We start from the raw sequence: 27,703 nt of genomic DNA, 5'->3' as shown, positions 1-27,703 counted from the left end.
AGTGGTGGTGGTGGGTTTTTTTTTTTCCACGACGGGGTGTGTATACTAGAGTGGAGTGTAGTATAATAGAGTATAGTATAGGGGCAGTGGTGGTAGTGGGAGTGAAAAAAAGAGGCAAAACGTCGGCTTGTTAAGTTGAGTGGGACAGCTCGAAAAGAGCTCTTTGTCGCCAAAAACGAACCAATGGGTGAGCGGGATTTGCCCCCAAAACGGACCAATGGATGGCCCCCAAAACGGACCTATCCGCGCGCGAGAATGGTTGGAGATGGAGATGGAAATCATGCAGGTGAAGGGAAGAAGAAGAAGCCGTTTACCTGCATGATGTGCGCCAGGGACTTCAGTCGGTGGGATGACTGGCTGCGTCACCAGCAGACGCACCACCACACCTCACCACCATACACACCACCAACCCCAGAAAAAAGGGTTCACCTGCCCAACCTGCGGGCGGGCGTTTTCCCGACGGGAGCATTTGGTGCGCTGCCAGCGGGAGCATGGAAAAAAACAACGAGCGTGTGTGCGATTGCCTGTGGTAAAACTTTTTACCGATTGTGGGACTGGCGTGTCCATCAACGTGGGGAACACAGCCAGGTAAGTTCTTTTTTTTATTTTTTATTTTATTATTATGAACACTTTTTTAACACCAACACAACATTACAGGAATGAGCAAATTATCTTTGGAAGTTGAAACATGGTCGTGGTATGGACATCCCTGCCTTGCTTACTATTCATTTATTGATTTGATTGGGCAATGGTGGTGTACGTCATACTCAAGAAATGTTTACTTATACAAAGGCGACCAACATTTTGGTGGGAGGAATTTGTGCATAGCCCAGAGGACACCCACAACCATGGGCAGGTTGCTGGCAGACCTCCCCATGTACGGCACGAAAGGAAGCCAGCATGAACTGGACTCACAGCGACCCCAGTGTGGAGAGGTTCTTGGGTCACATGTCATATACATGTAGTAGATTAACATATAGATTATAGTTCTAAAAACTTGTTTTCTTAACTCAGAAACTGGATAATTTGTACCAGGAATTATCAAAGAGTTCAAGTGAGTTCAATCTGGGATTAAGATAGACTGCCTTAATCCGAGACTTAATAAACACCCAAACAAGTACACTTTTATATGTACTCTATGGGTGAAACAAACGTTATCAGAAGTCCAGAAATCAGTATTTCTTTAGCTCTGTTTTCAGTAATGGTTTTCATTTCCCATGTATATGTATTTGTTCACGTGTGGATGCAGTGGGCCTCTGCGGACGCTTTACTCTATCAGTATAATATGGAATACGGGAGGTAACTGCTCCGTCTGTTGTTGATGTACTTCCGGTCTTATCATGAACGTCTGCTGTTCGGTACTGTTGCCATCTTGCAGAAGCCGCTTTCATCTCTACAACAACAGCAGTCAGAAAAGCAGAAATTGTAAGTGCATCTCCTGAAGAGTAAGCCCAAACGCGGCGTCTTCAGATAACGTTCGGATTTGTCACTGATTCCTTACAGCCATGGTCGATCCCAGAATCAAGCCTATAGTAATCAAGGCGGGTGTCGTCACCAGGTAAGTCTGACTTTTACTCAGACGTGTCATGTATACTTAACAGGTTCTGTATATTAAACCAGCAGTATAATTGATCGATACAGATGATAGAAAATTAAACTGAAATTTCAAAATGAAAAAAGAAAAAAAAAAATTAACTCTATTTGTCAAAATATACGGTCTTTATTATAACACATTATAATACAAACCTTTCTCATGCGGGCCATGTTTAGGCAGGTGTTTAGTTTACAGGCCCTAATCTAAGTTATACATGTATATCCATGTCTGAAAGATTGAAGTGCCGGATCAATATACATGTACCGTAGGTCATCCATGGCTGATCACATGATCTGTTGGAAGCGTTCCACAGGTGGGTCGGGGTGGTTGGCATAGCCGGCATAGCATGGAGCTGTTGGAGCTGCTCCACTCGACTTTACAAGCCAACGTTTTGCTCCTTGTCGCGCTCATAGGTCTGTCATGTCCCTCGCTCATTGGACGTCGCAGTGCGAAAGTTTGCCTGGAACGTGATAAGCTGTTCTAGAAGACAATGCAGAAGCTAGAACCACGCGAAAACAAAATTTGTTTTTACTATTTTTGAATATTACACAGGACAATGCCTGTTGTCAAATCGATGTCAGCGATAGTAGATTGGATTTGGGTCATTTTCAATCACCCAGATAGTTGGTATAGCCGAACACTCACTGAAGTATAAACACATGCCATATTTCGTACTATGAATGGTTCAATTTTTGATACTTGAGACTCACAGGTGAACTGCTTTTCGCAGTGGCACAGCGAGTGCTACATAACCGTATGCCTCCAAGTTATCAGCTTATTTTTTCACCTATATGTTGCCTTACACGTTTCTGTGGTCATATTCTCTGGATTTGGTGTCTTTTCTATGTAAATTGGAATAAAACAATAATTATTGGACATCATAGATGGCGCTGTAGGGCTCTTCTCACATTTCGTACTATGAATGGTTCAATTTTCGATACTTGAGACTCACGGGTGAACTGCTTTCGCAGTGGCACAGCGAGTGCTACATAACCGTGTCCCTCCAAGTTATCAGCTTGTTTTTTTACCTATATGTTGCCTTACACGTTTCTGTGGTCATATTCTCTGGATTTGGTGACATTTCTATGTAAATTTGAATAAAACAATAATTATTGGACATCATAGATGGCGCTGTAGGGCTCTTCTAAGTCCACGCACATGCGTGGTAAAGTCCAGTTTGCCTACTTCTAGTTCGTCAGCAGTGAGACCAGCAGGGTGCAGCAGGGTGTAGGTATGGCGTCCGCGGAGGCGGCTTTGCCGCGTTGTGTGACCTGGGAGCTAAACGAAGCCTCGCTGAAACTTATGGCAAGAACAGGATACACCATACGGCAAGAAAAATGGGAAAGAAAGTACGGCGGTCCACCTCCCGACTGGGAAAGCCCGGCTCCTTTAAAGAGTTGCGAAATTTTCGTCGGAGGTATTCCAAAAGACTGTTACGAAGACGAGCTCGTTCCAGTATTTGAGAAGATAGGGAAGATTTACGAACTGAAACTCGTAATGGAAGCCCGCTCTGAACTCCATAGAGGATATGGATTCGTTAAATACACTAACAAAGAACACGCGAATCAAGCGGTAAAGGAGCTTCACAACTACGAAATTCGTAAAGACCAGCTCTTGGGTGTTCGCAACTCTCCTGTAAGTCATGTAATTTCCACTATAGAAGCTTTTTTGGTTGTCTCTTCGTTGCAAATTAAAACACATTTAATTGCCAATGTAGACGGCACCAGACGTCGGAAATATCGGTTGGTTAGTTGTAAAATTCACGAGTAGGTATCACAGTCCAAACAAATTTGACCTTTATGTAAGCCGTTATTTGAAAAGTTATAATTGAACTAAAAAATTTTGTATCAGAGTGTATCAGATTTTGTGTGGGTGGATATGTGTAAAATGTCGCGTAACTTCTTGAAATTTCTTATCGTCTGCTCTTTCATTTTCCGTCTCGAGAAGGTGGTGTGCGCGCGCGCGCGCAACATTTCTTGCAACAAGTGATTTCTTTTGTATGGGAGGCTGTGGTGATAATTAATATAGTCACTTATGGCTGAAAAGCACTGATGCGTCGTCATCTTGTACATTAATATTGTGCATATTTGTATGACTGGAATAATATTTATGTTGTGCATATTTGTATTACAGAGGGTGGTTTTGCACGTGGGGAACCTTATGTCGACAACTACAGAAGACAAAATTAGAAAGCTGTGCAGTCAAGTTGTGGGAAGAGACAACGCTGTGGAAAGAGTAAAGAAGATAAGAGATTATGCATTCATTCATTTTAGAGACAGAGATGCTGCTATCATGACCATGACTAAACTTAATGGTGAGAAAAATTATTTATTTTGGAGTTGTGTTGATTGGTTTTGGATAAATACAAATGCATTAACGGAAGTATATTTTTTCTATCGGTAGGTGAATGTAGTTTTTTGTGTGCATTTATAGAGTGTGATATATTTCCATTCGGATAGTTCTGTTTCTGATAAGTAAAAGTTCATTTTCGTTTGTCAGTCGCATGTGGCACATTAGTATGTTTTAACTAGTTTTTCACTTGATTGATGTTTACAGAAAATTACATGATAGAATATCCACCAACATCTAAGGGAGAGTATTTGGAAAACATGCTAACTCAAGTAATTAAGATGAAACAGTGAATAACTGACACATCGCTTGCCTATAGGATGTTTGATACTCCAACTATGTACAGGAAATGGCTCACATTTATGGGACAGACTTACATATATTTACAGAAGAGCACATACAGTATAAATTCACACTTCAAAACATAAGGTGTGGGCATTCTCTAGAATATTTGTTTGGATAAATTTCTGTATAAATTGGATTTTATGTTAGCTTATTATTAACTTAATATCACCCCTCATTCAACATGGATGGGAAGGTCTGCCAGCAACCTGTGAATGGTTGTGGGTTTCCACCAGGCTCTGCCTGGTTTCCTCATGCTATAATGCGGATCACCGTCGTATAAGTGAAATATTCTTGAGTACAGCGTAAAAACGCGCCAATCAATAAATCATTCAGCATGAAAAGAAGCTGTTGAACATTAAATGATCAAATGTTTAAAAGAGGGAAGTTGTTTCAACAGTTACATGTAATAGGCTGAATATTGAACCCAAGCTCCCAGGACTATTTTGCCAGGAATTTTTTGAGAAAATAAGAAGTTTTCTTTGGGAGAAACTCTAGGTAGACTGTATCTGGAACACTTTTTTAACTGATGTGTAGCATTTGTACTACGTCCTCATTCTTTCAAGAAATAAAATTAAAGGAAGATCAAGGTGGGAAGGCATTATATAATAAGTCATGTATATTTCTCTCTAGGAATGAATGTTGAAGGTGCTTACATTGAGGTTGCATGGGCAAAAGGAAGAGAGCAGGTAAGAAATCATTTGGTCAATGTTGCTGCCACATCGTGAAAATCGTCTCAAATGTGTAATTCAGGACAGCCCAACGATCATCCTCTTCCATAGGTTAAGTTTGTTTGCAACATAGTATGTGGAGTAAACTGTGTTAAGTTGGAAGAGTTCAAATGTTTTCAAATTGAGAGTTTGTGGAAGGTATTTGGTCGGAAACCGGGACCTGTCCACATTTTTCCCCCATCAGCTTTCTTTCACCATTGTAAACTCATCTGTCGTGTATGTGTGAAGTAAGCTTTGCATATAAAAACCAAATTATTTATATATATTTATATCAGGTAAATAATTGAATTTTACTACTGATGGAAATTCTTTATTGCGGGTTAATCAGGACTGGCACTTGGGTGAGGTTGATAGAGCATACAACAGAGGCCAGGAAGCGTTGGAATCTTGGAAGCAGAAAGAAGTATCATATGTTAAGGTAAGAGTTCCTCATGTGGTAGGCTAGGGGGTTCTGTTATGTCAGGGTAAAAGTTCCTCGTATGTTAAGGTAGGTTGTTCTCATACATCTGTAGGGGGTTCTCATATATCTGGGTAGGAGGTTCTCATATGTCAGGGTAAGAGTTCCTCATATGTCAGGGTAGTGGGCTCTGTTATGTCAGGGTAAGAGTTCCTCGTATGTTAGGGTAGTGGGCTCTGTTATGTCAGGGTAAGAGTTCCTCGTATGTTAGGGTAGTGGGCTCTGTTACGTCAGGGTAAGAGTTCCTCATATGTTAAGGTAGGGGGTTCTCATATATCTGGGTAGGAGGTTCTCATATGTCAGGTGTGTGTGAAGTAAGCTTTGCATATAAAAACCAAATTATTTATATATATTTATATCAGGTAAATAATTGAATTTTACTACTGATGAAAATTCTTTATTGCAGGCTAATCAGGACTGCCACTTGGGTGAGGTTGATAGAGCATACAACAGAGGCCCGGAAGCGTTGGAATCTTGGAAGCAGAAAGAAGTATCATATGTCAAGGTAAGAGTTCCTCATGTGGTAGGATAGGTGTGAAGTAAGCTTTGCATATAAAAACCAAATTATTTATATATATTTATATCAGGTAAATAATTGAATTTTACTACTGATGAAAATTCTTTATTGCAGGCTAATCAGGACTTCCACTTGGGTGAGGTTGATAGAGCATACAACAGAGGCCAGGAAGCGTTGGAATCTTGGAAGCAGAAAGAAGTATCATATGTCAGGGTAAGAGTTCCTCATGTGGTAGGATAGGGGGTTCTGTTATGTCAGGGTTAGAGTTCCTCGTATGTTAAGGTAGGGGGTTCTCATATATCTGTAGGGAGTTCTCATATATCTGGGTAGGAGGTTCTCATATGTCAGGGTAAGAGTTCCTCATATGTCAGGGTAGTGGGATCTGTTATGTCAGGGTAAGAGTTCCTCGTATGTTAGGGTAGTGGGCTCTGTTATGTCAGGGTAAGAGTTCCTCATATGTTAAGGTAGGGGGTTCTCATATATCTGGGTAGGAGGTCCTCATGTATCAGGGTAAGAGTTCCTCATATGTCAGGGTAGTGGGCTCTGTTATGTCAGGGTAAGAGTTCCTCGTATGTTAAGGTAGGGGGTTATGCATGCTTTGGTTGTATGACAAGTGTACTTGATACTGTGACAAATTTTTCAGGGCTATGGCAATGATCCTAGTTACTCGCCTCCATTGTATTACAACCCGATGTCTCCACCACCCGCAAGGTAAGAACTATTTTGGCCTGAAATCCACAACTCTGTTCACCCAATATAAGAATACAGATGAGAATCCAGCACAGCAGATGATCTTGCAGTCAGAATAGAGTTGTATTCTTGGAATTTTTATAAAAAATCGGTTAGCTTAGAACAATATTTGCGGAATTAAGAGCATAGGTTGTCATATTCCACCGTGTGTGTCCAGTTTGTCTGTTTAATATCAGGGTTCTCAGAAGTGTCAGATGCTCTGTCATTTGTGTGTTTCAGACCAGGAACAGGATATTTGTCTTTGGTTTTAAATCATTTCAGTTGTGATCATCTAAGATGAAATCTTAGATAACCTAAGATTAAATTTTACCTTATGATTTGTCTGTAATAACTGTAACTGTAAATAAGCATATGTAAGTGGGTTTTACAAAGTACAGTATTGTAGCTCTCCTGCTGATATGCTAATGGATACAGAGTACAGAGTGAGAACTAGAAAAATGACATGGGTAAGTCTACTTTGGCAACTGAAACCCAAAATGAGGTAATGACGGATTTCAGTTGGAAGGTGCTTCACATGGAGCAGAAATATTTGCAAGACTGTGCAAGGCATAGCTTTATTGAAAACAGGCGATTTTATTGAATGGTAGGGGCTTGCTTTTTGCCAAGAATTAATGTGAACTTCGTACCACCTGTGACCTATATTCTTTAATTGTCACTCTGTAGCTTTCCATTCAACAGCATACATGTTGGAAAGGTACACTACCATATTTAGTGGTTTTGCCATTGTGGTTGATAGAGTCATTTGACGTGAAAGAAGTTGCATTTATGTGTTATCCATGCAATGTCCTCAAAAAAACGTTTTATGAGCTTCTTACATGTAAGTATACAAAGAAGCATTAAGTTTCATCAACCAAACCTGAATAGCTCAATATATTTGATTTTATGTGAACATCTCAGGAGGAAAAGCAGGAAGAAGAAACTTTAAGAAGGCTCAGTCACATAATTTTTACCATGAAATAGCTTGAATATTTGTGCTTTTTGTACTGTTAGCAGGGCGTTGGCAGAGCGAGGTCCCATGGGCATCAGAAGCCTTGTGCGAGGCCGAGGGATGATGAGGGGGTGGGGCTTTAGGAAACATCCAGCAGAGGTGTGTATCGTTGTCAATGCAGAAGGTTTCCGGTCCCATATCCCATTAAAAAGTTGCGCATTGCAACTTATTCTGGAGCATGCTTAAAGGATTACGCAGTCTTAAAATCTATAATCTGCCTACGCCATACTAAAAGACATGAACCGATTGTGCAATTAACCAGAAGGTGAGTTAGTTCAGTTTCGTTGAAGATGGGTGTTTGTTTAAACTTTGAAGTAACAGGTAACATACTTAGAAACTAATTCTTATCTAATATTTCCTATACATGTAATGAGTTTTGAATTAAATTTCGTTAATCAGGTGTATTAATAGCTAAAAAAAAAATTGGCTGTTTTGTTATCATTGAAAGTTGTCATAATGCAAGGCTCTGTGTTTAACCTTTGACCATGATTTTGTTTTGTGGAAGAATTTTTTGTTTTACTAATTACCTTTAATTTATAGTCCGATTGCCCTAGTGAGGCTTCAGTAAATCAAGAGTGTCATGCATGTAACGATGTTCACTATAGGTGCTCGATGACCTTTGCCAGAAGAATGGATAGGGAAGTCCTGTATACCAGCTTCATTCTCTCATGGGAAGGGATGGAAGTGGTGCCCAACAGCTCTTAGAGCTCTTTTTGTACAAGGTACTACCATAGGTTTCAACAAAATGTTGATAAGAAACTTGTTTGAAGAGATAAGAATCAAGTTCTTTTGCTGGAATGTAACTTTTTTTTATTATTTATTTATACAATTAATCATGTCCATGTGTACCAGAAAGAATAAGAAGTAAATTATCTTATAAAAATAATTGATCTGAAGTAAATCGAAAAAAGAATGTCGTGGTTGTGATTTATACATGTATAAGTGTCATTTAGAAGTTGATGTTAGGCATTTACATTGTTAATCTATGGTAAAGTACATTTGTCTTTCAGATCACCATACCAGCTCTCGGTACTCAGTTTCCAAATCGTAACCCATTTACCCCAAATAAACTGTGTTCTACTGTTGAGGGGGCAAAGGTTTTTGCAGCGGAGTACACTTTGATGCAGTTAGGTGTGCCTCTTGAAGGTAAAGTTAGTGTCCAGATAAAAAAGGAAAGACAAACAAATGCTTCACCGCCCAAGCTCTACCCTTTTTCACTTATGATACATCATTGAATAAGTGGTCATTGTATGCTTTGATTTCTCCTTTCTTTCCTGAACCAGCTTTGCTTCTTGATTTAAGAAAGTAAGAGCTATCTCATTTTACATGTTTGTAACAGTATATGAAAAGTATAAAAAAACTTCTTTACTGGATAATATGCAATAAGACATGCTGCAAAAAACTTAATTGCTGAAAATTACTATTCATAGCTGAGCTGTTTGCCGTTATGTAAGCACTTGTGACATGCATCAGGTATTCTGTGTCTTAGCAGCTTGTTTGAAGAATGAATGGTTAAATGCTCACATACATACATGCATGCGGTTACCCAAGTATATTTTGAATGAATATTAGCCAGGAAAGTAACTATTTGCATAACTGGAATTGTTTATTGTTTTGTGCTGCAGCCCTAGAGTACATTAGCCCACCATGTCCTTACACCCAGCCGAGCTATGCCAACCACCCCGACCCACCTGTGGAACGCTTCCAACAGATCGTGTGAAAAGCCATGGATGACCTACTGGTAGTTGTCGTTTTCTCTTCGATGGTCATTTGGCAATCTCTACTAATAGAGCCAGACATTTTGACACCTGCTTTGACCGGTCTTTTCAAAGTCGAATTAGCTGTTCAGTGCACCCATTTATCATTTATTTTCAATATCATTTTTATCATTTACACGTATGGGCTCTGTTAGGTTCCCCATAGCAAGTACTGCAAGTTTATGTTTCGGTATATCCTTTCGTATTTCAGATTTTTGATAGAAAAGAATAAAACATTGAAAAAAAGAATTTTTTTAATATAACCTGGTAGTTGTCGTTTTCTCCTTCATGGTCATTTGGTTGTCTTGTGTATATGTGTTTTAAGATTAGTGGATAAAGAATAATTGAATTTAACCGTTTAAGAAATGGCTGTTACATATCTTGCTTAAATATGTGGATGTTGGTGAAAATATAGATGCTGGAAATATGTGCGAAATACCATCACATTGATCTCCTCCAAGTTTCTTATAAGCTTCGAGATTTTCTGATCCAAGTTTTTTCTCTTTTTTTTCCCCCTATACTCTACTGTGCTCTATTCCACTACACCGCCTATATATAGTATAGAGTAGAGTAGAGTATAGCAGAGTATAGTCTCCAGTGTACGTGCATGTTTGGGTGTGGTGTCGATCCATCCATCCCTACCACAACCAGCAGGTAGACAGACAGGCAGATCACCCAAAAAAAAATCCCACCGACAGGGTCTACGGTTCATAACACCGACCCTCTGCCTGCAGCAGTGAGCCTTCCTGGGCGAACAGTGTTGCAAAGACACGCTGAGCGATCCTACCCACCAGCCAGCCTGCAGTCAGGCCAACAATGTTGTCAGCTGTGCTTTGTTTTGATACGTGGTTTTTGTTTGGACACGTGGTTTTTTTTTTTTGCTCGGCCGCGCCTTGTATACATTGTATACATTGTTGCCAGCCAGCTAGCTGGTGCATCCATACATAATACATAGGAGCTATCGGGATAGATACCAGCCCTAGCCTGACACACTGACCCAGTCCATATAAAAAAGAAAACACAAAAACCGGGGATGGATTCCATAGTAAGGTAACAGTATTAGTATTATTATTTACAGCAATGTACAGGTATGTAACACGGAGCGTTGATAGACCTCTATTAATGTGGGACGAGCAATCTCTACGTAATACGCTTGAATAGGTCGGGAATCCTCGACATGCTGACAGACGTCTTCAGTGTACGCTTGCAGCACCTGCAGTCGTCCCCCGTTCACCCTACCATCCGCAAACATACTATGAAGTACACTTGTGTAGCTTTGCAGGTCGGTGACGACAGCTACCCAGTCTTTCCATTGCGGCGTTGTACGGAGCTAGAAAAGACATAAAGAAGACACCGTCGTCATTCTAATGCCGTCACCGACCGAACCCTAGCCACATCAATCAAAACGATAGATAGATAGACTATCCCTTCACCAACAGGTAAAGACAATAACCAACACAAAAGACCAGGGTCGTCAACCTGAAAACTTTTTTTATTTATTTTTTCGAACTCGAACAGTGAACAAACGAATGACCGAATAAATACATGCTGTAAGTGTCCATTATTTTGGTGTCACGGTGAGAAATGTCTCGTGATGACGATTGTATCGCCAATATGAAAGTCCTGACACTGGTCAATGTTTATAACGTGCACCACCCTAGTCCTCTTCCTGTAAAAAACACACATAGGTAAAAACAAAACGAGAATGTATGAAGGGAAAAACAAAACAAACAAAAAAAAAAAAAGCTGGGTAAGGGTGGTGCAGTTAAAACAAAAACACACTCACTCGGTCATCGTAGCCTGGGTGGTCTGGGTAGCCTGGTTAGGCTGGTTGGCTTGGTTGTTAGGCCGGATTGTAGGCTGCTCGTCAGGTGCGGAGAGGTTGTTGGCTGTCATCAAATACTCCACGTACATCTGGGCGAATGCCGGGTTCGATTTGTTGATCGGCGTCTCATTTAAAAACTGCCGCAGTTGGTCTTTCACACTCTTCTCCACAGCCCACGGGAGGGAGGCTGTCTTACGGGCCTGGCGCATGAACTTGACCAACACAGTTCCCTCTTTCAGGTAACGCATACGGGCCTCGTCCACGATACTCAGGGCCAGCTCTCGGTTCTCCAGCAAGGGAGGTCGGGGAGGAGATGGATCACTCGCGGTGTTGGTGGATTGTTGACCGTACACATCGCGCTGTAACTTGAGGAGGTGGGGTTGGAGAGCTACATCGTAAGCTTGCCACAGCAAGGCTGTTAGCGCCGTCTCAAGCTCAGGGTTTAACGGCTCCGCCTTTTCCACCTTTTCCACCTTTTCCACTGGGACGTCGGGGATGCTGGGGGTTGCAGTAGCAGCAGTAGTCGCATCATCGGCAGTCGCATCATCAGCAGCCGTCACAGCAGCGGTTAAAGCAGCACTCATAGCAGCATTCACCTCACCTCCAGTTTCTCCAGTCTCTTCAGTCTTCCCCTCATCCTCCTCCGTCTCCATCATCATCTCCATCCCCATCCCCGGCTCTTGGGGGTCTTGGGGCTCTTGGATGTCGTCGTTATCACCAGCCTCGATCACCATCAGCACCAAGGCGTCGATGTCGGGGATGGCCTGGACTAGTTTTTGCCAGTAAGTCCAGTACTTGAGCGTGATACCCTCACTCGTCGGGTAGAGTCGACCGTTCGGCTGGTAGGCTCGCCATTTCTTCACATGAACGTACAGGACACCCTCCGAGTTCCTCAGCGTGGACAGAAAGTACCCGTTGGAGAGTGGCTCCCGCACAGGTAAACCCGCCTCAGGTAGATCAGCAGCCAGGGTCTTGAGCCGAGTCCACCCCACCCCGTCAAGCCTGACGCGTTTGGGTGGAGCGTTCGGGTCTGTCGGTGCTTGGCAAATCTCAATCGTCTCGTCTCTACACACCCCCACCCACAGCCAGGAGGCGAGCTGTAATTTGGCAAGAACCTCGCTGGGTAAGGGCAGGCACACCTTCCTCTTCTTCTCGGGAGGCTGTTGTTGTTCGGCTATGGTGGATAGCCGGGCGGGTACAGACGCTGAGCGTTTCATCCTGATGGCAGCATGCAGGGGTTCACGGTGGTGGAGCGTTTCATCTCGCCAGGCAGGTAGGTAGGTCGTGTAGCAGTCTCTTCTCTTCTCTTCTCTCGGCAGGTCAGTAGGTCGGGTCGTCAGCAGGCTGGCAGGCAGGTAGGTACAGGTAGGTAGGTCGTGTAGCAGTCTCTTCTCTTCTCTTCTCTCGGCAGGTCAGTAGGTCGGGTCGTCAGCAGGCAGGCAGGCCGGTAGAGCGTCAGGTGCGTCTGAGGCTGCCGGTCTTTTTTGTTTATTTACTGGTTTTAGGGCCACTTTCCTGGCGGATATCGTGGCCCATCAAATCAGTGTTTTTTTTTTTTTTTTTTTAACACATGAATATTTTGGTTACATAACAGCAGTGCGTTGGTATACTATTTACATATGTACATGAGTCAATTAGTGGGATTAACCTCTTTGTGGTAGCATGTTACAGCTTATTGTATAGGTTCAAATGCTGCCATGGTCATTTAACAGAAAGGGGATAAATAGTAAGCTATTTACAGAGATTAACGTTATCTTTACATTAGAAATACATAGATCTGCATTAAAGAATTACAATGAGTTGCCTATACAGAAATTTACACAGAGAGAAAACAACAGTAGTGCCTTTATTTATTGGTTAACAGTTTTGCTCTCTTGCTTCCTCCTCTGTGGCGTGGAGTTAAGGGGCTCCCGCCACTTATACCGGACGCCGTCCAGGAAAAACCAGCGTACTGGAAACCTGTGCCTGTAACAGGTGCGACAAGTATAAATGAGGAGCAAGGATGTCAGGCCTCATCCACTTAGTTGAAGCAAGAGATAGTCCTATTGTCATGATGTCTTTTATGTTTCTGGTCTTCGTTTCCTGGTTGTTAAGTTTCTTTGGTCCCATGGGTCTTCTTATTGTTTTCCCTGTCTTCTTCTTTAATTGATTTCCTTCTCTATTTCCAATTTTTATTTTTGGCCTCCCATGGCGGCGCAGACAGCACGTTTCATAGACCGGTAGAACAGTTCCTGGCCTAGAGTGTTTAGGTGCACTCCGTCGTTGGTTAGAATTTGTTTTTGTGGTCGGATCAGTCCCCGGTGTCTCCAGAAGGTGGCCAACTGGTTGTTTGTCAGCTTCTTGTTAATTTCATGGATTTTTGTATTATAAATGTGGACCGAAATTCGCCGAGTTACCTGACGGTAAAGAAGCTGGCTGATGTAGATCCTTGGAATTTGGAATTTCGTTTTAAGTGGGCTGCCGGTCGCTGTCTTCACCGGCTTTTTATCCTATCCACGCGGAAATTCACCACACGCTGATTGGTTCGTTTTTTCTTACGTAACCTCTTCTCGCACGCTGATTGGTCCGTTTTTGCGGGCCCCCCATTGGGCAGTTTTGGGGCAAATCCGGCTCACCCATTGGCCCGTTTTGGCGCCCGGGAGCTCTTTTCGAGCTGTCCCACTCGACTTTACAAGCCGACGTTTTGCCTCTTTTTTTTCTCTCTTTTTCCCCTATACTGTTATACTGTACACTATATCACACTAGTCTATACACATACGCCCCGCGGCGTTTAAAAAACCCACCCGTGACGTCACCACCACATCACCACAAAAAATGACTCCCCAAAACCACAAAAAATGAATCCCCAAAACGGAACCAAAGCCACATTCTATACTACTCATGACCTACGCGTAAAACAGCGAATATACAGCATGATCTATGTATCGTCGGAGTCGTGCCTAGGAAGGTGTCCAAAACTGCAGTGTGTGTGGCTTGGTCCATATGTCGTGACACAGTGCATCAGTCCGGTAATATACAGGATGGAAAACAGCTACTGGAGCTTGATTATTCATCATGACAGACTGAAACTCTTTACTGGACGAACACTGCCGCCATGGGTAAGAAGGCACAGAAGAACGGTTTCCTCCCGGAAACGCCCGAAGTGTCTTACCTGTGCAGCCAGTGACAGATGGTCCAGAAGACGAACGAGACACAACAAAGAACCCGGACACTGATAAGAAATAGCCAGTTGAACGACAGAGTATGGAGAAACAAGTATCGACGCCATGGACGAGGAACAAACCTTCTCTGGCGACATCGATGAGTGATACGACAGCAAACTGTCGGAGCGGAAGACACAGTCGGGAAGGGTTGTGAGGGCACGAGGCGTGCTGATTTTGTGAACTGTTTGGAACTTTTATTATAGCGCTGAAACAGTATTACGCATTATTTGGACGAAATGTCAATCTTGGTGTTTGTCATATGAATGTGTATAATGAACAGGTTTAGTATAAATACCAATGTGCTAGTGATACACATGCGTATAAGTGGTGTCTGGCATGCTCAAGACAGAATACATGGATGTTGAACCTGATATCTAGGTGTTGTGTAATCCAGCGTAAAAACCTGCCATAATTGAACATCCAGTTAACACACAGGTAAACAAACACATAACAGTATTGATGTTCTTAGTGTTAATGCACTATCCTCTTCGAGAATTACTGTTACGTGTGTGGTAAGTCGTACACATTCATATATCGTTTTAGTGGAAGGACATTGTCACATTGTTTTTGTTTGTCTTAAACTTGTCCGGCTCTTTAACTGACATTAGCCTGTTAACAGTTGAAGTTTACGAATGTTCTGTTTGAGAGGGACACAAATGTTTGATAAAGGGTGACTGTGTAAGAAGATAACGACTGATATCGGTATGCCCCCTCAGTCTGGAATAGGCTCTTCCTACACAGCTTCAACTCTACACGTCTCTGATTGTTGTTGTACCTACAGGTCGAGTATTGTACTTCCGTGTGGAAACCCACGACTGTCAAGCAGTTCCCGTGACAGTATATATCATGATCAATATTTTATTGAATCGAATATTATTTAATTGGCTATATGATATCTGCTAAATAAACGCCGTCACTTATTTTATCTCCCTCTGTCTCTCTCCCTCTATATATAAATGTGTAATTTATACGCCTACAATCAATGTATGGCCAGCTGTGTGAAATTCACTAAGGCCAGGGTTTTCTTCAATTTTCCTTGTATATAAGGCAAACTCAGTAGTTCTATACGCACAAAGTTACGTATAAAGGCTTCTACTACTTTTGGTTTGAGTATGGCTTTTAGCTGTTGCCGTGACCGTTGCAGGTATGTAGAAAAACACCCTTATAAGACATTTAGCACATCTTACCTCTGTGCTTTGAAGTTGTTCCATAATATTACTTGCCTCATGAGATGTTGGTCAATATTTGTGTGGTTATGATTAGTGCATCTCTTAAATCTCGAGAATGCTCCCCGGGACAGGTATACTTTTGGTTCTGTTGGTACCATTGCCTTGAGCAAGACGTTTTTTTTAACGTTTATACAGCGTATAGAGTAAATAATTCCATTCTCGCTGCAGATTACGACAGCTGGTACTCAGGGCGATCTACATCTGCGCAGGAATTGCTTTTTTCCTCATGTTGTGGACTGATAACGATTCAGGATTGCTGTTATCAGGAAGTCCAGCAACTACACAGGAACTTCCACCTCAGCAACTGGTCCAGTTTGGGGCATATGAAGGAACAACCTGCAAGGAAAAGCGACATGTGATGTTTCTCAAAATAGAAAAAACAGGTGGCGGTACTTTGGAAGGCATTCTTGTGCGCTTTGGGCTAAAAAGAAACCTAAGTTTTGCCATCCCTATTAAAAGTTTAGGAAACAACAATCACTTTCCGAGGTCTCCTCTGTTACCAGAAATGATTGCTCCCATCAAAAGTCGACCAAACACCAAATATGACATTTTGTTCCGCCACTCAGTTTACAACAGAAGCACCATACAGTTGTGCTTCCCGAACGACACAGTGACGATAACATTGGTAAGACATCCCTTCGCCCGTTTTTTATCCTCATTTGAATTTTTCAATAACTCATACAGCGTAAAACTTCCGTGGCATTTGCGAAGGTCCTCTGACAAAAGACTTCGGGTAACCACATTTTTGGAGATATATTATAAAGCCTTCAAAAGAGAGCACCCAAGAGCCAGAGGAAACTGGTACCTTAATTTTGCATCGTTAAGATTTGGTATCCCTTGGGAACACACCCACGACAAGAAATTTGTACAGAGGCACTTGGATGACATTCTGCCAGACTTTAAAGTTGTGCTGCTTAACGAATACTACGACGCATCGTTAGTTCTTCTGAAGAGGCGCCTGTGCTGGAATACAGAGGACATTGTCTACATCTCGCTGCACGTCAAAGCTGGTTACACCAAGCACCAGGGCCTCCATTCGCCGGAAGTGCTACGTCAACACCAGGAATTGGCGCCAGAAGAGTACGTAATATACGACCGACTGTCCAAACAGTTCTGGACACAAATAAACGACGAGGGAAAAGACTTCTGGTTTGAAGTTGAACAGTTCAAATCTATCCTCAGTCTGTTTCAAACTTTTTGTCTGGAGGACGTAGGTAAACGCAAGACGCTGACAATAGAGGCAAGCCGTTGGCATGGGAACATACATTTTGGTCTTGAGGACTGTCAAATGGTAACGACTGATCTGGAAAAGTTCGTCAGTGCGACACGAATGAAATACCTGCGATCCTAGCACTCGATGTGGAAGACCTTACTTGAACAAGAAATGGTTAAACTGTTAGACAAATCTATCCAAAGCGAAGTTGCACAATCTGCTCTTTATTAGCTATCTGTACAAATATAGCATGAGGTATATAAAAGTGACACCATGGTTTGTATGAACGCAATTTACTTCCTCATTGGTCTTTCATCATATAAAAACTGTCCCTGTGCTGCTTTCGCTACCATATAAAAACTTGAAGCTATACCGTGAAGTATGCCTCTTTATCAAATCATGCTATATGGGAGAGATAAATGTATGTATGTATGTATGCTTGGGGTTTAACATGGTACTTTTAGATGTGTGTACATATAATTTATGTTCTTGTGGCAGGGCCAGTCTATACCGTCAAAGTATCATGCCGAAGACACCAGACATGACACCCTTCCCAGTCACATTATACTGACAAGGCGCCAAACAGTCATGTTTCTTTGCTCTAACCTATCAGTGCTGAGTATCAAGCGAGGCAGCAGCCAGTACCATTTTTAAAGTCTTTGGTATCACCTGACCTGGGTTTGATGATAAATAAATGCAAAACACACACAATGATATATTTCATAAATAAAGTCTTATTTATCAATGGTTACAAAAATAGACAATTTGTGTTCCAATTATTGGTTCTACGATGTACAGTATTTTTACCATTAATATGTAAACTCTCAGTGTTTATCACAGAATACAATTAAAAATGTCAAGTGTGGATCACAGATCATAAAAAGCAGCATTTTAGGGGCAATACTGAAAAATATGACTGGATACATGTTCCTGTTTGATAAGTACATGTACCTTTATGTGATGAAACAAGAACAGCTCTGATGTTTCATTCCAAAAGTCAGATAAGTTCTGATTTAATATTTATGCAAACAGGATATAATCACTATGATTGATTTTCTTAAAGAGTTCCCAAAGTCAAATATTTTCATTCTTAGTTATACATGTAGAATAATCTTTGTTGTATAATACTCCTTGACAGCACTATGTGTAATGCTGGTATTAGAAGAAAATACTGTTAGCTGGAATGGGCAAAGCAGGTAGACGTAAGGTAAGCCTTGAAATAAAAATATTAACACTACTTACAAAATAAAAAAAAATATCACATCAATATTTTGGCCATCAATGAATCACAGACAATAGTAATGAATTTGAAAATTTGCAATGAACAATAAGACAAGGACACAAAATTACAAAGGTTTGCTAAGTAATGGTGATGAACCTGATCATAAAATACACAGGTAACACAAATACAGCAACAAAGATTCCAATTTACAGGTGAACTCCAACAAACTGTACAGGTAATGTTTAATTCACAAAACTATATCACAACTTACATCTCCACAATAACTTATGTAACAATACATGTATCAACATGTAACTAAGAGCATCAATATATATGTTATAACAAACATACAACCATACATATACATGGACATTTATTTCTTCTACCAGTTACATTTTTTCAATGTAAAAATTTACCATGTGTGTATAAACTGACAGATGCTGCTATCAAGATGCTAACTGAAGAGCATTGGGATATTGCATGATTCTCAGTGAAGTGAAATAAGCATATGTAGATTACAAAATCCTTTTTGTCATGAAATATTACCTACTTGTTTACTGTAATGTTCAGTATTTTAAGGTGGCATCATGTTTCTTTAATTCAAACATACAGAATTAAGAGAAGTTTCTTTCTGACATGTAGGGAGCTCTGATAACAGAAATTGTAAGGGAGCACTACTGTAGAAAGGGGACTTTCCAGGAGTAAGTTTATGATAGAGAGAAATTCTTTATATTCTGTAAAAATGCTGGAGTATTAGCACCATCGGTAGTGCCGCTTAAAATGCAGGTTTTATGCATGTTTGTTCATCCTTTAAACTGAACTCTGACCAGCCTTTCAACACTCATCCAGGATTTGCCATTGGTACTGATAATATGGAAAGCCTTTATAGCACAGATTAAGCCACTGCAATTCAAATTTAGTACTGTAGTTCATGCTATGAGAGGTATGACTGTGTTGTCTGAAATGCCTAAAACCATGAGATGGGTCAGTGCTTGCAAACTGGTGTCCATTTGTAATCTCAAAATGTGCTCTGTGGTGTCTGCAGTCAAGTGTCCACATTGATTCTACATACAAAATCTAATGTCTGCTTATGCTTGCAATCAGGTATCTATGTCAGAGTGACTGCCATCAGGTATTGACTGGAGCTGGAAATCACATGTCCACGGGTGCTGGCAACTGGGAGTTTACTGGTGCATACAATCAAGTGTCCACTGGTGCTGACAATAATGTATCTAGACAGGTGTCTATTGGTGCTGGCAGTCAAGTGTCCAATGGTGCTGGGAATCACTTGTTTGCTGGCACTGGGAATCCAGTTTGAGCAGCAAACTGCTAGCAAATGTGTACCAGTGTTCTCCTGAACTTAGTACTGGTCTTTCCTCGCAGCCACAACGTAGCAATTTGAATCTATTCCCGAATGGTGCTCATAAACCATCACATTCATAGTTTTAGAACTTTCTAAGGATTGAAACCTTGGTGTAAAATAACCTAGCAATACAATATAACACACACCTTTCACTGTCACAAGCAATAAGATAATACTTGGTACAGCAACTTCAGGAACATCACAGGCAACGTTGATATATTTCAAAGACCTGAGTATATCACAGTATAATCATGGAATGCCACTAACTAGGTGCTTCAGTGTGTTGAAGCAGACTGGGTATTAATTCTCACAATTCACAACCACTGGCTGAGTAATATTATCACAAAAATGCAACCTGACTACGGCTTGGACGGAAATCAGCTCAACACCAGTGCGTGATTTTCTCGCAGTTCCAGTTGTTTCAGTCTAATGTTATTTGAGGCACCTCTTATCCGCTGAGATTTGGTTGAACGCTGCTGGTTGTTGTTGTTCTCGTAATTATTCACACGACTGGATAGCTGGTTGCTGCCACTGTTAGGGGAAGACAACTCTGGTCGCTGAACCACAGGTGCTGGGCCAGACACCACAGAGAGACCAGGCATCCCTGGAAACAAATATTGTTCATTTTTATGCCAAAATGAAGAATTTTTATGTTTGTATGATTACAGTCAGGTGTAATAGTGCCCAGAAAAAATACACCACTATAGGTCCCTTTACCAAGTTCATGTCACACCTCCTGATTTAATGCAGCAAGACCTGAATTTCAACCCCCCCACGTCAAGGGAGACAGACTGATGGACTGAGACGAGATAACTCTTCAGTCTCAAAAGTAAAAAATATTAACTATTCATAAAGATGAATCACATAAGGGCAGATATACCATTCACATCTTGCATGGAAATCAAATATGTGTCAAGTGTACATGAAGCTGTATGCCAACCTGTCTACATGTTATGTAGGTACAATTAAAGATCAAGGCTAGCTTGACATGAAATGCACTGAACTTTGGAGCTTAATCAGTGCATCCTGCCAGCAACCTGCGGATGGTCGTGGGTTTCCCCCGGGCTCTGCCTGGTTTCCTCCCACCGTAATGCTGGCAGTCGTCATATAAAGTGAAATATTCTTGAGTACAACATAAAAACACCAATCAAATAAATAAATGAAGAATCAGTGCATTAGTCATGAAACAAACGGGGTATCCTATAAAGCCAGTGACATACCTGTCCTCACCATACCAATAAAAATGTTTTTGGACAAGCAAACTAAACTGTTGTATAATTATTTCCTATTATATGCTGCACCACAAGTTGTGGTTCTGTAAACCTTACTGTTTGCAAGGTACGAAGGTTTGCAACAAAAACAGCAGACAATACAGGATATTGTTAACGACCCATGTTGTATGTACATGAACATCACAAAATTATATATATTAACAATAAACTTTTTTTTGCATGTGTGTTAAAAAAGGAGACACTGGTAACTCCAATTCAAAATCTGTTACCCTGTAACAAATGTACTATAAATTACCTGGTTCAGGATTGGGCTTACTCTGGGCATTTGCACTTAACACTCTTTTGTGTGGAGGTAGGATTCCATCAGACCACCTGTCAGTAACTTCTGTACGGGCTGCAAGCCGACTGCGCTCTGCCTCTGTCTCCAGCAGATGGGACAGGTGACGGTATTCACTTTCTGGCACAGCTGTAGTTGACATTCCTCTGGTGGAGCCAAGTGGTTTTCGTGTGTATCTTGTCCTCTGCTGAGCGAATGTTAATGGGACAAATATTACTGACAATCAAATTTATTTTTACTTTTTTTGATTGGTGTTTAATGCTGTTGTCATCTGATTAATCTGATGGTAGTTATTCTTAAGGTGGAGGAAATTCTAGTGCCTTTGGTACATAACTGATAAACTTGTCTTCATGCGATACATAGATTTTTACCCACACACATGATACAGCAAGCTTATATATTGGTCACTGGCAAGTGATCTCCATTGAACTCCATACCAGGCCAGTGACAAGTACTGTTTTTGACTTAAGAACTATTAAAATAACAAATCAAAACTTGTAATGATAATTTGGCTCTTGACATCCGCATGAAATTCTTAATGAAAGTAGGTCAAAAGACAACAAAACTGAAATGTTGATTTTAACACCTGTTACTTGTGGTTAATATTTGGTTAATATCTCGCAAACCATTTATAAGAAAGCCTTGCCACTGGAATGAAACATCAGTGTCCTCCAGGTCTCATGTCCATTTGGAGGGGAATGCAATGTAGCCTTGTAAAATCTTCACTTGCTTAGCATTATCAGTATGGCATCCAGGAGAGCCATTAAGAAGTCCTGAACACAACAACATACATGTGAGATGATGCCTGTGAATCTTAGCTGGTTCTCCTCTGTATGACTGGCTAACAAAATGTTCTTGTACCACACCAATCATATGGATGTGAAATTGGTTCCATGTGAAGGCAAGAAGACGCCTTAGCACAATTCAAGTTGTGGAAGGCCAATCAGAGTACTGGCAAAAAATGGACACTTGTTGTTCAACTCAGAACTTTTTTGGCGGTTCCATTACAGAACAGTCTACTGGACACCAGGTAATGCGGCGTATAGTATGAGGTTTTACGTGACTAAATGCCATTATAAATGGGCATACTGACCTGGAACATGCTGGAGGTTCTGTCAGACGTGGTGGTCAGGTTGTGGGGCTTGGACTTCTGCCATTGGTTCATCTGGTGATTAGGCTGGGCAGACAGAGATACATGAGCTTGAGTGTAGGAGCTGAGGCGTGAGTGGGAAGACGGGTTAGACGTGGTTGGCATGGGCTGCAGTGTAGAGTAGGAGATCTGGCTGGGGAAAGCGTGCTGGGGCAGTGAAGTGTACAGGGGGATGTGCGTGGGGTGGTATATACTGTTCTCGTTAAAACTGATATAGTTGCTGCTGTGGTTAAGATCGTCAGCCTGAAAAAGGGTTAATCACAATATTAGGCAATGTGGCCTGCAAACAAACACACATGACAACAGCTGCATCACTGTAAACAACACTTAATTACAATCAATAAATAAGTTTTATGAAAGCAATAGATCAGATTCCCCTGACAGCTTGAAGATTTGACCTGAAGTCATCAGTAAATTAATATGTCTGCTCCTGTTTCACACATCTGATCCCTAATTGACTTACTATACTTGTTTATGTTCCCATATTCATGAGACGTTCTGTATCACAGTATATGGACTGCCAAATTTAAAGTATTTCTAGCAGTTCATTGTTTAACAAAGAAAAAAGTGGAGAAAAAGGAAGAGTAAAAAAATTTTGGTTAGTCAGTCAATACATTCATCAAAGGTTGTAAGTCAACAAAATCAACAGCTGGCCTATGTTATTTCAACAAACTTTATTGTAATCTACAACAGACAGCCGGTCACTGTTTAATACTGTAATTCTGAACACTACATGTTACAGCGATTTTATCACCAGAGAAGCAAAGGTCTGTATTACAATCAAACGGCAAACTTAAACACACCATGTGATAGTGTGGAGTACATAGCCACACAGGAAGAGAAAATGTCTCGGCATACAGATTAGTAAATAGACATACATGTATCCATTTATAGAAATTTCACACCTATCAAAAAGGTTAAGCATACTAAACATCCAATTTTTATAGGGTGGAATCTGATTTGTTATACAGTCAAAAGGTATGAATTTCTGACAGTGGTAAGACGTGTTAGAGGTCCCAAAGCATGCAGGGTAAAGAAATGATACTTAATCATAAGCAAAAAATAAAAAGGAAAATAGGTAAGTTGGCATCAACCAAGCTGTAAAACCAGGCAATTAGCGAACTGATTAAGCGACAAAACTTGAAAAACAAGCAGCAAAACATGCATGTCTGAACTAAAGCATGTGATTTCCAGTATCACGTCAGTCAACCCTATACCAACCTCCACCTCTGCATTCTCCTCAATGAATGCAGTATTTCGCTTGGAACTATCGTCTTGCGTAGAGGTGAAAGACACTACCCTGGAATCAGCCGCACTGCGGGAAAGCTTAAGCAGAGGGTACCGCTTCACAATATCATCTCTACTATCCGGTACAAAGTTATTCATACGACTTGAGTGTTGATGGTTAGGCAGGTACCGATCACTGATCACCATGCTATTCTGTCCGTAATATTTGTCAAGCAGTTTTTGGTAGTAATGTTTGTCTTTGGGCCGCAGTGCAACCTGATGGCTGGAGGGGTAGAACTCGTGTGCTGTGTTTGACCATTGGTCTACGGACTGTGCAGCAGAAGAGCCGAGGACGCAAGAGCAGTGAAAAATTGAAGGAGAGAGAAGGGGATAGGACATTTAATGACAGTTAGTACAATGGAGTGTGCATGGGGGAATACAAAGTACATGTACTCAGAAACTAGCTGAAATCCAGTCATTGTCCAGTAATTTATATTTCTCCTTAAAACTCAGACGTTTCTACTTATTTATTGTTTTGAATAGTGTTTCATGCCTTACTCAAGAATACTTCACTTATATGACGTTGGCCGGCATTATGGTGGGAGGAAACCTGCAAGACCTATCCGCAGGTTGCTGGAAAACCTTCCCACATATGACCAGAGAGGAAGCCAACATGAGTTGGGCTTGAACTCACAGGCACCACATTCGTGACAGGCTCCTGAGAAAATGTTTATATTGTAGGACACTGATACTTATACTAAAATTCAAAGTACATGTACAAAAACAAAATGGTAACATGTCTTTAAAGCAAACGCTAAAAATTAATATTATATTATAAATCAAATTATACCTTGATTCAGCTGTAAGAAAGGCAAGGTAGGGAATTTCAATGGAATCTAAATATTCCTGTAACATCATTTGTCAAAAGCTTGTGAACTTCTGACAGAACCCATTAGTTCACTTGGCCAGATCATACCACATCATGCCATCCAAAGTGCAAAGCAAGGCTTTTGGTTCCTTATATGTCACAGGAGTGATAAAAATTATGTGTAAATGTGACAATAAAGCACAGGAAGGTGGTGCATCATTATGTGAACATAGAAAAAGGTATACAGTACCAAAGTGAAAACAGCCAACGATACATGATACTAACAGGATTTATCCACATTAAAAAGAAAATTATAAGCTGTTTTCACATGACACAATTTGTCCCAGCAACTTGCAGAAGGAAACATCAGTGTAAACTACTGATCTAAGTGCTTTTCATCAGACTAGTCCCACTCAACTAGTTAACACGACAAATCACACCACATGAACAATGCTTCAGGCAAAGTCTACAGGCTTTACCACCACAACATATTTACATATATGACATACAGAGAGATGTTGAGTATACTGGGTGACAACGATACTGAACAGGGTGTGGCAAGGCTACTGGCCATGTACACGCTCACTGCTATGAGCACTGACATACCCACATAAAGCTGAAATACTGATTGATGTACTGTTGGCCAAAGCCATGAAAATGTACAACAGTGTCAGAAGGTACAACTACATTAAATATGTTTTATGCACATCCACCAGGTTAATGTATAGAATGAACATGGAGTTGCTAACAAGTGATTACAGGGACATTGTTGTCAAATTTACATTGTTTCAGATTTTGTTCATCAAATCTCAAATATCACTAAAAAGTATTAAAGTTACTTCACAGATTAAGCAAGTCAAGTTCCTCTAAACTCACCGCAGTGTATTCAGAGCACAGTGTCTTACATGTGAACATGTTTCACTCACCAGTGGTAGAATTCCCTTGGTGTCTGCTTTAGTGACGCCAACTGTGCCGGGTGTGGAATGGAGGAGACGGTACACGTGCTCCACGATGCCAAGCCCCCGCACCAGACTGTCCCGCTGTAACAACCCGCTTATCCTCTCTAACTCCTCCTCCTCCACTATCTCCACTGGCCGCAGGGTGTCAATGTTCTCACCTGACTGACGCTCATACTGACAGACAACAAAACTTAACATTGCAAGCAAACCTCAACAACATAACTGACCACATCTTGCTGATATGTAGCCTGTCAAGCTTTACATCTGCCTAATGGCTCAATCAAACACATGTTCTACTAAGATTTTTCATCTAATATACATGGTTAGGCACCAAAACCAGCACTGATTAATAATTGATTAATTAATTGATTAACTTATTAATAATCATCTATCCAAAAGATTAATGTTTTCTGTTTTGTGTGTAACTCTTCTTGACATACTCTACGAAGGTATTTGAAAATATTGTGCAGTATTATCTTTAGCAGGGATGAGACTCTCTTCCCTCACACTAGTTGAACGTCAGAACACCTAGTACAGGTGCCCAAACTTCTATTTTATATCAGGCCCTGATGGCAATTAAAGGAACAGGAAAGTCATTTATAAGACACACTGAATTAATCTCCAAGCAATGACAAGTGTAAAGTTTGTAGAGCTGGTGTGTTGAGCAGCACTATACATTTGTGTTTAGGCAATGGTCTAGCCTTTTATATTGCATGATAGTATCGTCTTTTGCAGCTTTTAATGACTACAAAACAGGAAATTTATGCATGTTGCATGCTCATCAGATTATGAATGTTACAATGTTCTCTGAACTTCCAGCCTCTTTCTTCTGATTTCACCACAAAAGATACTACATTTTACATGAAAACTAAAAAGAATCGAATCCTGGCTTCATAGCCAGGGTTGTAGTTGTAAATGCAATTTCTGGTGCTTTTCTTTGAATAAGAAATGTTTGGGTTAAAAAGCAGATAATGAAGGAAGAAATGTTGAGAAAATTTGACACTGTATGACAGTGTGCCCAGATGTGCCTTTTAAACTCACCTCTGAATGGGAGTATCTGGAAGCGCTAAGATGTCGCCCTGGCATGCTGGGACGTTTTATGCGCCGTCGACGTGTGCCAGGACTCTCAGGTCGAGCCAAACCACTCCTCTTTCCCTTTAGTATAGCATCCAGCTTCTCCTTCTTCCTCGTTATCTCCTCTCGCTGTTGTCTGATGAAGTAAAATTAAAAGGTCAACGATGAATACATGAAGGATATTAGACATGAGCTTATCAAAACAAAGACTAAGGAAAAACAACATTAACTTATTTTAGGTATTCTTAAAAATTCTAGTATGTAAGTTTCATATTTTAAAATTTAGGTTTAGAACTCAATTTTTTGTATGGATGATAACTTCCTCTTATACTCAAAGGTGTTTGTGCAGAACTGCATATATAAGTGTCCTTATCACTGACTTCAGTAAGGCAATAACATAGGTCAAAAACAAAAAATGATTCACAAAGGTGTGTTTGGATATATTACAAAAGTTCATCCACAACTGAGAGGACATCAGAGGACAGCTGGAATGACCAATTTGTTACCAAATGGTTTAATACCTAGCCATTTCTGATCTAGCCCTGAAGGCAACCGTCTCCTGGAACAAGGAGCCACTACTGTTGAAGAACTTCTCGTATTTTTCCACATTCCCCAGAGGGTAAATCCTTCTGAAGTTGCCCAGGTGGGTGCTCTCGTACTTCTCCTGGACCTGTAAGAACTGAGCCTGAGCCTGCTCAAGCTCCTCTCTGTATCAAGCAAAAATTACACAGGGGTACACTCAACAGGCATCATCACATTTTCTGTCTACAGTTTGAGTGAATTCCAAGCTTCTGTAAAAACTCAACTTGCTCTGCTGACAAGCTGCAGAGTTTGTAGAGCACTTCTTTCCTTTATTAGCACAGCTACAAGTATATAGAGACTTATTACATATTACAGAAAACAATAAAAGAGCTTTAGGAGGCCAATGTTCCTGCTGTGAGACATCTGGAGTACAGTTACTTAACCACAAACATTGACTTATTTAATGTACTGCTATGTGGCTTTCCTAAACATCCTATGTAAGATGTTCATGTAGCTACCCTAATTCTTCAAATTTTTGGGATATCTGGTGTGCTCTTTTTAACCAATATACATGTAATTGTAGCAGGAATATTTAGTTTCCTTTTTTTCAAATGGTTAGTACATCTAGTCACCTACATATTCATATCTTTACTTTCCCAAAAAACTGAGAGAGAAATGTTATTCTTTGCTTTCAGCACTACTTATATCTGTCCTCAAAATTACAAGAAATAGGGCAGTGGGCGTGAAATACAACTACATCTAAACATATATACATTTCCGCAAATACAATGTAA

General features: G+C 40.8%; 4 protein-coding genes across 9 annotated transcripts in view; 2 read left to right on the top strand and 2 right to left on the bottom strand.

Moving 5' to 3' along the window:
• The first annotated feature begins 51 nt into the window (after positions 1–51).
• Positions 52–9,580, top strand: LOC135473054 (RNA-binding protein 47-like). Of its 4 annotated transcripts, XM_064752841.1 has the most exons (12): positions 52–588; positions 1,379–1,558; positions 3,728–3,908; positions 4,919–4,974; positions 5,345–5,434; positions 5,880–5,978; positions 6,105–6,203; positions 6,634–6,701; positions 7,731–7,827; positions 8,334–8,450; positions 8,739–8,874; positions 9,354–9,580. In XM_064752841.1, exons 3-10 carry the CDS (start codon positions 3,755–3,757, stop codon positions 8,364–8,366), a joined length of 696 nt encoding a protein of 231 aa, XP_064608911.1. In that variant the 5' UTR covers positions 52–588; positions 1,379–1,558; positions 3,728–3,754; the 3' UTR covers positions 8,367–8,450; positions 8,739–8,874; positions 9,354–9,580. The 4 variants fall into 4 exon arrangements, with proteins under 4 accessions (XP_064608911.1, XP_064608910.1, XP_064608908.1 ...); XM_064752840.1 differs by lacking the exon at positions 52–588 and having other exon boundaries at positions 602–1,558; XM_064752838.1 differs by lacking the exons at positions 52–588; positions 1,379–1,558 and adding an exon at positions 2,516–3,229.
• Positions 9,581–10,623: 1,043 nt separating this feature from the next.
• Positions 10,624–12,044, bottom strand: LOC135472548 (uncharacterized). The gene is made up of 2 exons (XM_064752101.1): positions 11,272–12,044; positions 10,624–10,815 (listed from the first exon to the last, which is right to left on the bottom strand). Exons 1-2 carry the CDS (start codon positions 12,042–12,044, stop codon positions 10,782–10,784), a joined length of 807 nt encoding a protein of 268 aa, XP_064608171.1. The 3' UTR covers positions 10,624–10,781.
• On the top strand, positions 12,043–17,701 carry LOC135472961 (galactosylceramide sulfotransferase-like). Its single transcript, XM_064752708.1, has 2 exons — positions 12,043–12,092; positions 15,911–17,701. The coding sequence occupies exons 1-2, from the start codon at positions 12,061–12,063 to the stop codon at positions 17,091–17,093; spliced, it is 1,215 nt and encodes a 404-aa protein (XP_064608778.1). The 5' UTR covers positions 12,043–12,060; the 3' UTR covers positions 17,094–17,701.
• LOC135472959 (tubulin polyglutamylase ttll6-like) overlaps positions 17,695–27,703 on the bottom strand; it is a 23,580-nt gene continuing 13,571 nt past the window's right edge. The window contains exons 12-18 of one of the 3 annotated variants that reach the window (XM_064752705.1): positions 26,909–27,094; positions 26,355–26,523; positions 25,281–25,487; positions 23,481–23,816; positions 22,203–22,502; positions 21,068–21,296; positions 17,695–20,144 (exon numbers count right to left, since the gene is read on the bottom strand). In XM_064752705.1, the coding sequence (XP_064608775.1) occupies positions 19,918–20,144; positions 21,068–21,296; positions 22,203–22,502; positions 23,481–23,816; positions 25,281–25,487; positions 26,355–26,523; positions 26,909–27,094 (1,654 nt within the window). In that variant the 3' untranslated portion in view covers positions 17,695–19,917. The remainder of the gene's footprint in view (positions 20,145–21,067; positions 21,297–22,202; positions 22,503–23,480; positions 23,817–25,280; positions 25,488–26,354; positions 26,524–26,908; positions 27,095–27,703) is intronic. The other 2 variants (XM_064752706.1, XM_064752707.1) reach the window with 2 other exon arrangements.

The sequence above is a fragment of the Liolophura sinensis genome, chromosome 8 (genome assembly GCF_032854445.1).
Source record: "Liolophura sinensis isolate JHLJ2023 chromosome 8, CUHK_Ljap_v2, whole genome shotgun sequence".
NCBI classification, from domain to species: Eukaryota; Metazoa; Mollusca; class Polyplacophora; order Chitonida; family Chitonidae; genus Liolophura; species Liolophura sinensis.
Note: the sequence above shows the minus strand (reverse complement) of the source record. Positions and strands in the feature narration are given on the sequence as shown.

Bases quoted from the DNA above. Each gene is read 5' to 3' on its own strand.
- LOC135473054 (XM_064752838.1), top strand. From the start codon at position 2,828: ATGGCGTCCGCGGAGGCGGCTTTGCCGCGTTGTGTGACCTGGGAGCTA. The intron at 5,435-5,879 runs GTAAGAGTTCCT...TCTTTATTGCAG, and splicing joins AAGAAGTATCATATGTTAAG to GCTAATCAGGACTGCCACTT. The intron at 6,204-6,633 runs GTAAGAGTTCCT...CAAATTTTTCAG, and splicing joins AAGAAGTATCATATGTCAGG to GGCTATGGCAATGATCCTAG.
- LOC135472548 (XM_064752101.1), bottom strand. From the start codon at position 12,044: ATGGTGATCGAGGCTGGTGATAACGACGACATCCAAGAGCCCCAAGAC. The intron at 10,816-11,271 runs GTGAGTGTGTTT...TGTCTTTTCTAG, and splicing joins ACCCAGGCTACGATGACCGA to CTCCGTACAACGCCGCAATG.
- LOC135472961 (XM_064752708.1), top strand. From the start codon at position 12,061: ATGTCGGGGATGGCCTGGACTAGTTTTTGCCA. The intron at 12,093-15,910 runs GTAAGTCCAGTA...TTCTCGCTGCAG, and splicing joins GCCTGGACTAGTTTTTGCCA to ATTACGACAGCTGGTACTCA.